A 10183-nucleotide genomic window follows, 5' to 3' on the forward strand; every position below is an offset into this window, starting at 1 on the left:
AAGCTTTTGCCTGTTAAAGAAAGGAGACTGATCCAATGCAGCACAGACATTCGCGTGCCACGCTGTCACGACCCAGACGCACACCAGTGCGCAATCATATGGGAGCCGCGCTGAGCGCACCTCCAAGCGCGTCTCGCTGCCGGCGACGGCCGGGTATGAGCCCGACGCTCCAGCGCCATCCATTTTCAGGGCTAGTTGATTCGGCAGGTGGGTTGTTACACACTCCTTAGCGGGTTCCAACTTCCATGGCCACCGTCCTGCTGTCTATATCAACCAGGGTGAGCCCCACCCCTTTCGTGAGCGCACTGCGCGCGGAGTGACCCCTGTTACGCGCACCCGGCAACAGGGGTGGCGGGCAGGTAAGCTGCGCGGGCGGAGCGCGCGGAGTGACCCCTGTTACGAGCCCCCGGCCACGGTGGTGGCGGGCAGGTAAGCTGCTTACCTGCTGCGCGTGACGCCGGCCGCGGCGAAGGCGGACGAGGCGGGGTGTCGGTGCGGTGGGCGCGGTGGTGACCCTGGACGTGCATCGGGCCCTTCTTGGGGATCGCCTCAACTACGGCTCCCGGTGGGGCCCTCTCGGGGGAAGGGGCCTCGGTCCCGGACCCCGGCGAGGCGTCCCTTCTCCGCTCCGTAAAAGTGTCCATCTCTTTTTTTTTTTTCTTCTGTTGTGGCATATGCAGCAGGTGCCTGCTCGTTTTTCGTATGTGGGTAACAACATTTAACTATGTATATATATTTCCGAATTGGTTTAACTGCCACCCGCCTGAATCTATTTAAAATCTAATTTTTTTTTATTTTAACCGCCCGACCCGACCCGCGTATAAAATCAAATTTTTTAAAATTTCATCCGCCCGATCCGCGGATAATCCGCGGACTCCGCGGTTGTGCCCGCAAACCGCGCATCTCTAATATATACACACACACATATATATATGTATATATATATATATATATATATATATACACTTATATATATACACACACATATATATACATATATATAAGAATATATATACATATATATTCATATATATATACATATATATACACATACATATATATATATATATATATAAAAACGTACGTATATGCAAAATACGATAAGGGTATCGCAACTGGCTCACCTTTACAGGTACTCGCCCCTGCATCATCTGTGAGCCTGTGGCCTCGCTCTCTTCATCTCTCCTTCCATCAAGGCACCGGCGGGACTCTGCATGGCAGGGATGTCCTCCTCCCTGAGCCAATACTAAGCTTGACCGCTTAGTATTGTGTGTGTGTGTGTGTGTGTGTGTGTGTGTGTGTGTATATATATATATATATATATATATATACACATACATATATATATATATATATGTGGGTGTATATATATATATACATATACACACATATACATATATATATATATACACACACATATATATATATATACACACATATATATATATATGTATATATATATATTTATACACATACATATATATATACACACATTTATATACACACATATATACATATATTCACACATATATATACACACATATTTACATATATACACATATATATATACATACATATATATATACACACATATATATATATACACACATATATGTGTATATATATATATATACATATACATACACACATATATACACATACATATATATAAACACATATATATATATACACACACATATATACACAAATATAGATATATATATATATATATATATATATATATATATATACACAAATATATATATATATTGGCCCTAGTGTGTGAATGTGAGTGTGAATGCTGTCTGTCTATCTGTGTTGGCCCTGTGATGAGGTGGCGACTTGTCCAGGGTGTACCCCGCCTTCCGCCCAATTGTAGCTGAGATAGGCTCCAGCGCCCCCCGCGACCCCGAAGGGAATAAGTGGTAGAAAATGGATGGATGGATGGATGGATATATATATATATGTTTAAAAACTGATGTTTAAAAACTCTACACTCGGAGTCTATTTTACGTTTCCCCGATGATTTCGTCATTTTTTCCCCGTGCACTAATTGACTGAAAGAGCGCACACTTGCGCGTCGCGTTATCGATGGGAAAATGTTCATTTTTAGACAATATGATTTGCCTGAGCCGCTAGGAGACCCTGAGTAACAAGCGGTAGAAAATGGATTGATGGATGGGCTAGAAAGGCCAGATAAAAAAATAAAAAATACAAACAATTAAAAACATTTTTTTATTCCGGACTACCCACAGACACTGGCGGGCCGCAGTTTGGGGAACCCTGCTTTAACACTATGACAAGACAGCCATAAATATACTGTATCTAATTGACTCAATCAGGCACTTTAATTAAAAGTCTTAAAAAAAAGTTTAATCAATCAATCAATGTTTACTTATACAGTATAGCCCTAAATCACAAGTGTCTCAAAGGACTGCACAAGCCACAACGACATCCTCGGCTCAGATCCCACATCAGGGCAAAAAAGAACTCAACCCAATGGGATGACAATGAGAAACCTTGGAGGGGACCGCAGATGTGGGGACCCCCTGGGCGACCGGTGCAATGGACGTCAAGTGGATCTAGCATAATATTGTGAGAGTCCAGTCCATAGTGGATCTAACATGTACCCTCATACCTCGGTAGGAATCATTTAAAAAAGTGTCAAATATAGAATGTACATACGAAAGGATTATGAAAGCACACATAGCTTGGAAGTGTGTCTGAGGCCCCGATACGCTCGAAGCCCCTCCCGCTTGGGGTCCCTCACCATCCCTCGGACTACGGGCAAACAGTCACAGCCCCGCCTCCTCTGCGCCCGGTGCAGCAGGATCCGATAAACCCCGGTGACAGGGCTGCGGCTTTCATTAAGCTGATTGTTTCGGAAGTGTTCCGAGGTAAACCCGAGCTTCTCCAGCGAGCTCCTGACCTCCTCCCTTTCCTCTTCTTCCGCCGTGTCCCAACGCACGGAGCCGTGTAGAGGGCTCGCCGGGTCCGGAGAGGCTAAAGACCAGGGAAACTCGACAGGTAAAAGCCAATCGCAGCCCAGCATCTGGTCGACGGCGTAACGCTCGCCGGACTCTGGTTTCAAGATGCCCCTAATGAGCCTCTGACAAGGACCGGGCACCCAGGGAGGGATCGTGTAGGCGCCTTGGGTGATGCAGCGTCTCAGTTTGCCCATGGTTTCGGCACGAAAGGGCATGGTCCCGGTCACCATAAAAAAAAGAATGACCCCCATCGCCCAGACGTCCACCGGAGGGCCGAGGTAACACTCCTCCCTGAAGAGCTCCGGCGCGGCGTACGGAGGCGAGCCGCAGAAGGTGTCCAGGGCGTCATTCCGGTTTGAAATCTGCGTGCTGAATCCAAAGTCTGCCACTTTCACACAACCACTGCTGGTGAACAGAACATTCTCTGCCTTCAGGTCCCGGTGGATGATGTTGATATCGTGCTGCAATGTAAATGATTCATTTCATTATTAAAACACTTTGATTACTAGATTACTAAATGTTGATTATAGCAGATTTTATGATGGAACCAAGGGTGAGAATATTGGGGGACGCAGAGATAGTGCAAGGTAATCATAGCACTCTTGGTATTGATAGCTGAGTATACAAAAACAAAACAAAAGGGATGCACCGATTGATCTGCCGCTGATCAGTATGTGTATTTATTTTCATAAATAAGTACGTTATCCGCATTGCCGGCAGTAAGTCGGACACGTTTCCAGTGAGGGTTGGACTCCGCCAAGGCTGCCCTTTGTCACCGATTCTGTTCATAACTTTTATGGACAGAATTTCTAGGCGCAGTCAAGGCGTTGAGGGGATCCGGTTTGGTGGCTGCAGGATTAGGTCTCTGCTTTTTGCAGATGATGTGGTCCTGATGGCTTCATCTGGCCAGGATCTTCAGCTCTCACTGGATCGGTTCGCAGCCGAGTGTGAAGCGACTGGGATGAGAATCAGCACCTCCAAGTCCGAGTCCATGGTTCTCGCCCGGAAAAGGGTTGAGTGCAATCTTCGGGTTGGGTAGGAGACCCTGTCCCAAGTGGAGGAGTTCAAGTACCTAGGAGTCTTGTTCACGAGTGAGGAAAGAGTGGATCGTGAGATCGACAGGCGGATCGGTGCGTTGCTTCAGTAATGCGGACGCTGTATCGATCCGTTGTGAAGAAGAAGGAGTTGAGCCGGAAGGCAAAGCTCTCAATTTACCGGTCAATCTACATTCCCATCCTCACCTATAACCCTTTCGGAGCTTAGGGTTATGACCGAAAGGACCAGATCGCGGGTACAAGCGACCAAAATGAGTTTCCTCCACAGCTCGGGTGGCGGGGCTCTCCCTTAGGATAGGGTGAGAAGCTCTGCCATCTGGGAGGAGCTCAAAGTAAAGCCGCTGCTCCTCCACATCGAGAGGAGCCAGATGAGGTGGTTCGGGCATCTGGTCAAAATGCCACCCAAACGCCTCCCTAGGGAGGTGTTTAGGGCACGTCCAACCGGTAGGAGGCCACGGGGAAGACCCAGGACACGTTGAGAAGACTATGTCTCCCGGCTGGCCTGGGAACGACTCGGGATCCCCCGGGAAGAGCTGGACGAAGTGGCTGGGGAGAGGAAAGTCTGGGCTTCCCTACTTAGGCTGCTGCCCCCGCGATCTGACCTTGGATAAGCGGAAGAAGATGGATGGATGGATGGAGTATGTTATCGCCACTGCCAATTATTGCCTTTAAATGCAAATCCTCTCTGGATGACACTGTATTTACTTTTATTATTAATTTCTTGGTATCTTTATTATCATTATGGTATCTTTTAAAATCATTATCAGGTATCAACAGAGGACAATACTGTCATGATCCGTTGCCCAGATCATGTTTTGTTAAGTTTTGTTCTATTAGTTCCACTACCTCAGTCCTGTTTTCAGCACTCCTTGGTTTGTGTTTTGGTTACCATGGGTGCTGATTAGATTCACCTGCCTCTGATTAGTGTTCGGCATGCTCACCTGCTGCCAAGCACTAATCGGTGAGCTACTTATTCACGTTGTTCGCCACACACTGTCTGGCTTCCTTATTTGCTTTCATGCAACAATTTACGTCGGTTACCATTTGGATTCCTGAGCTAAGCTTTGTCATATGCTAAGCGTTTCTTGTTTGCTATTCCGTTAGCTTCCCGTGCTATCGGCACGCTGATGCTCTTTTGTTTGTATCCCGCATGATTTACGGTCATTAAATCATTTTCTTACCTGTACCTTGCCTCCGGAGTTTTCCGTCTGCATCCTGGGAGAGCGACCACGCAGTAAAATGCAACTTCGACGTGACAAAGGCTAAACATGTTACACATAAGGCCCTTTTTCACCGCAGGAACTTTTACAGGAACGCAAAATTTCGGGTCCGGGTAAATAAAGTTCCCTCTCTGTTTTCCCCAAAAACTAATTGGGTAGATTTCGCTTTCAGGAGCTTTTTTTTAGTTCCTGCCAGCGAGGTGGGACTTTTGGAAGGTTCCTGGAACCTTATCGGCGGCGGGCTTTGCTGTCGAACACTGATTGGTTGATCACAGTTTGGGGTGTTCCTAAAACTTTTTTTCCAAACACAGGACAGCCTTCCTAAAACGTATTTACGAAGGAGTATGAAGTATTCCGCCAGACTCGGTTAGCCTCAACCCGAGTAAACTGAATGCTAATGCTAACAAGCTAACGCTAAAGCAGATGTGTTTGTGGTCGGCGTGAGATAAACACTGACATTTATTATTTATGTATTGTTATTTACAGCTGAAATGGATCAAAAGGAATCATCTGACCCTCATGAATTCATCATTTACTTAAAGGACGACTATGTGAATGTTGGACATTGTGGACAAAAGCCAGACTTTCTATAAACAATGATATAATTTTGTATATTACTCCTTTGTATTTATTTTACTTAGACTTTAGTAAAAAAAACTCTGACCTAATATTGTCTGTTTATTTACATGGTATCGGTGTAGAATTATACTAAAAAACTCCTCCATACGTCGTCAGCCTGGTTTGTATAAACTACCCTGAATTGCAAAATGCAGTGGAAACACAAACCACCCACTTCTACAGAAACCGAAAGTTCCAGGAACCAAAAGTTTATTATTTTAACGTTTAGTGGAGAATGGCCTATAGAGAGCAAGCCAACATCAGGCATGCTAATAGCTAAGCTAGCCGCTAAACTAGCTTAAAACAACACCAAGAAAATACGGTAAGTGTTTAAGAAGTGTAGATGCAACCGCATTAAAGCAGAAAGTATTAACAGGAAGTTATTAACAGGAAAGTAACAAGTCGATTAATAAGAGTATAGAGATAGGATAACATCACAACTGTTGCGTGTCAGCATTGTCGCAGTAAGTACACGACACGTAAGAGGAGGGATGATCGATCCATAAATTGGTAGCGTCCATACCATGGGTTGTATCATTGTATGATCGATACTAGAGTGATCGGATCAATATTTGTATTTTTTCAAAATCTTTTTTTGTTGTTTTTGTTCATGTTTACAAACTCACACTGCAAAAACTGAAATCTAAGTAAGATTATATATCTCAAATAAGGGTGATATTTGCTTATTTTCTGTCCGATAAGATAATTCTTCTCACTAAGCAGATTTTATTTTAGAGTGTTTTACTTGTTTTAAGGGTTTTGGTTCTAAATTATCTCAGTAAGATATTACAGCTTATAGCTGAGATTTTATGACCTATATTGAGTAAAACATGCCTGAAACTAGAATATCAACTGTTGCAAAGCTGTGTCATCAACACTCACAAGTATAAAACTACTTTTTTAAAGTAATCATTTCTTATTTCAAGCATGAAAAAAAAAATCATGACTTTGACACAATTGTGTCTCATAATTAAAACGGATGACAGCCAAATGGACTTTGCTGTTTTATTTTCAATGAAACCATAGAAAATGCGTACTCATATAATAGTACACTTGTTATTAGTGAGAATATATTTATTTTAAGGTATTTTTGGGTTCATTGAGGTTAGCTAAATTAACTTGTTTTGGAAAGTCTTGACAAGCTAAATTTTCTTGTTCTATTGGCAGATAATTGTGCTTCGTTCAAATAAAATACCCCTAATTTTTGTATATGTTTTTTCTTGTTTTTGAACACTGACTTTTTGCAGAGCAGGGAATAATTCGCTGGACACAGGAGGACTCTGAGGGCAAAAACCAAATTGTTTAAAAGCTTAGCAGATAGTAACCTTTAAAATACAGCATATAGGACTATATCGTAAGTTACCTTAGTTATTGTTTGTACGTTGAAAGTGTTTAATTCTGAAATGCATCAAGTTTATCTGCAGTTCACATTATGCAAGACCCACCTGTTTTATAGTTTTTTTTAACCGGTTTTGTATATAACTTGAGGATGTTTGTATTCAACAAAGGTTTCACTGTTCGCAATCCAACCAGTATAAATCATAAAATGGGTGGAAACATGAGGAAATAATCAATACATTTGTGAATGTGATAAGAAAAGTTGGCATTGACACTCACCATATATTTGATGGCAGAAAGCATCTGTGAGAAAGTGATCTTGCTGGTGTTGTCAGCCAGTTTCCCCTCGTTGCAGATCCTGTTGTGCAGGTCCCCTCCGCCAGCGTATTCCAAAACCAGGTAGAGACGGCTGGGCATCTCTAACACTTCATAGAGTCGGATCACGTTGGGGTGCTGCATTGAGTCCATGCTGCTGACTTCCTTGGAGAGCAGTCGCTGGGCCTGTGGGTCTAACCTCGTCTTGTCCAAGATCTTAAGGGCCACTTTGTCTATGAAGAAAAAGCAAAGACTATTGATATTTTCCATTGCTGCTTGGCTGATATTTAAAGCACTTTAATTGTAATGTGACTTAGAATACTTTTAAATATGTTTTAGAAAACTGGCGGCCTGTCTTTCGACTGTAAGGATTACTGATAAAAGTGTAGTCATCTAGTACCCCTTAACCAACCAGCGGCTCTAGAGCCACATCTTTAGCTCCGACCTCGTGGCTACCTGGAGTTTTTTCAAAAAATGCATACAAATTTTTGTTTTATTATGGTTTCTTTAAAAGGACAAGCCTTCCTAACTGTTAGAAAATCCCACTGTTTGTATTAAACATGCTTTACTGATGAGCGTATTTGGCGAGCGCCGTTTTGTCCTAATTTCAGCCGTCTTTGAACTCGCCGTAGTTTGATTACAAGTACAACTTTCTACGACACTGCCACAGAAAAACGTGTTTCATGCCACTCCTTCTTTGTCTCATTTTGTCCACCAAACTTTTTATACTGTGCGTGAATGCACAAAGGTGAGCTTTATTGAAGTTATTGACTTGTGTGGAGTGCTAATCAGGCACATTTGGTCACTGCATGATTGCAAGCTATCGAGACTAGCTGTATGTACATATTACATTATTATGCCACGTTTGTAGGTAAATGTGAGCTAATTTAATTTCCTTTACTTATGTCCTCTGTGTATTTAATGTATATTTGCATGTCTCATGACACATTATGTGTGTATAACATTGGCTGCATTTCTGATAGTTGTTTGTGTGCCATGTTGTTCCAGACCACAGCAAATGTTACCTAACTTGCAAAGATAGCAATAAACCCATTAAAATAAGAAAGCCTGCCGTTTCCTTTATCTTGGACACACACATTTATATCTTTGGCCATTCTATGCCAGGAGTTATCTCACCCTCTGAGAAGCCTGTTTTACTAATGTTTTCCAATGTTGTAAAAATGTGTAGATTACTGTCAACGAAGATTTGCGTTAGCCTGTGAAACATAGTCATTTTGATAGTAGACTAATATAGACACTTATGTCATGTGTTGCTTTCATTACATAAGGCTTTTATTTGTTGGAGGCTCCAGACAGATTTATTTTTTGTATTTTTGGTCCAATTTGGCTCTTTCAACATTTTGGGTTGCCGACCCCTGCCCTAGTCAATCCAAGGAATCCCACTTAGACACAAGCACAAATGACTGTTCTTAAACGAGCAGTAAATATGTTCTTAAAACAGTGAATGCATGTTTTATGGTGGCTGTAGGAACAGGAACAAATTCATTATATTTCCACTGTTGCTGATGTTCTGAGAAAATTAGGCTCAATATAGAAAAAAACAATACGTTGTCAAATCAAATGATAAGAACACAGATCGAAGTACCTTTCGTCAGAGCATGAAAAGCCATTTTGACTCTGGAGAACGTCCCATGGCCAATCTCTCCACGAACCTTGTAGAAGCCCACCCTGCGACCTATGATGAGCTCCTTGATGATCCGCTCATCCTTGTGCATGTCGAATGTGAGCTTCTGCAGGGGGGTAAAGCGCAGCGGGGCATTTGCTTCCTCCTCCTCTTGGTCCGGGTCTGAGCTGTCTGTCAGACTATAAAGGCTGTGGTGGAACTTAGGGTTTGCTACCTGGCACTGTCCTAAAGGCATTTCTGAAGAGGCTTTCATCTGCAAAAGTTTAACAGCAGATTGTTCAGTACAGAGTAATTAAGTATTTGTAAAACTGCAATCACTTTTTTCTCAAAACCAATTGAAAACACATTTTTGGAAATGCCTTGACTTTACTTTTTACAGTAGTGTCAAACAACACACAAGACATATCTAAATGAATTTTCTAGTTCTTACCATGTTTCCAAATTTGTGAGAGTCATCAGAACACAGATGTGATACCCATTTTAAGGTGTAAAACTCAGACCAAACCCATCCTTGCATTCCAATGGACTACAACACTAATGATGGGTAGCACAGTTTCTTAGGCCACACCTACATCCCTGCCCACCTTTCAGCCATTGGCCACATTGAGCTAAGGTTTAAATGGTGGTGTCATGAACTGTCATCCCGCTTTAGATTACTTCTGCCCCTATCATTTAAACGGTGGATATTAGTTATGAATAAAAAAATATATATTAACAAGGCTAAGAAAGACCTGACAAATGTGCAACCTAAAGGCACCACATGTCAAATGGTTGTTTTGTGTTACCAGATTGTCTGTGTTAAATGTGGCTGATCAATTGGCTTTTGTGAGATGAAATGTTATGCAACGGTATTACACAATGTTCTCGGTAAGATTAGCGCAGTGTTCCCTCCCAACAACAGGCTGAGCAGCACAGGTAAAAAGATTATAAAGCATCGTGCCAGCTTCATCAGGTGGAGCGTCGTAATTTAGTTGCGTGAGAAGCAGCGTGGGAAAGGTGGGAATG

The 10183-nt window shown here is 42.6% G+C and overlaps 1 protein-coding gene across 1 annotated transcript; it reads right to left on the reverse strand.

Moving 5' to 3' along the window:
- Nucleotides 1-2261: 2261 nt before the first annotated feature.
- nim1kb (NIM1 serine/threonine protein kinase) lies at nt 2262-10179 on the reverse strand. Its single transcript, XM_061980802.2, has 4 exons — nt 9609-10179; nt 9140-9431; nt 7498-7766; nt 2262-3448 (listed from the first exon to the last, which is right to left on the reverse strand). The coding sequence occupies exons 1-4, from the start codon at nt 9693-9695 to the stop codon at nt 2693-2695; spliced, it is 1404 nt and encodes a 467-aa protein (XP_061836786.1). The 5' UTR covers nt 9696-10179; the 3' UTR covers nt 2262-2692.
- Nucleotides 10180-10183: the final 4 nt, after the last annotated feature.

The sequence above is a fragment of the Nerophis lumbriciformis genome, linkage group LG20 (genome assembly GCF_033978685.3).
Source record: "Nerophis lumbriciformis linkage group LG20, RoL_Nlum_v2.1, whole genome shotgun sequence".
Taxonomy (NCBI): domain Eukaryota; kingdom Metazoa; phylum Chordata; class Actinopteri; order Syngnathiformes; family Syngnathidae; genus Nerophis; species Nerophis lumbriciformis.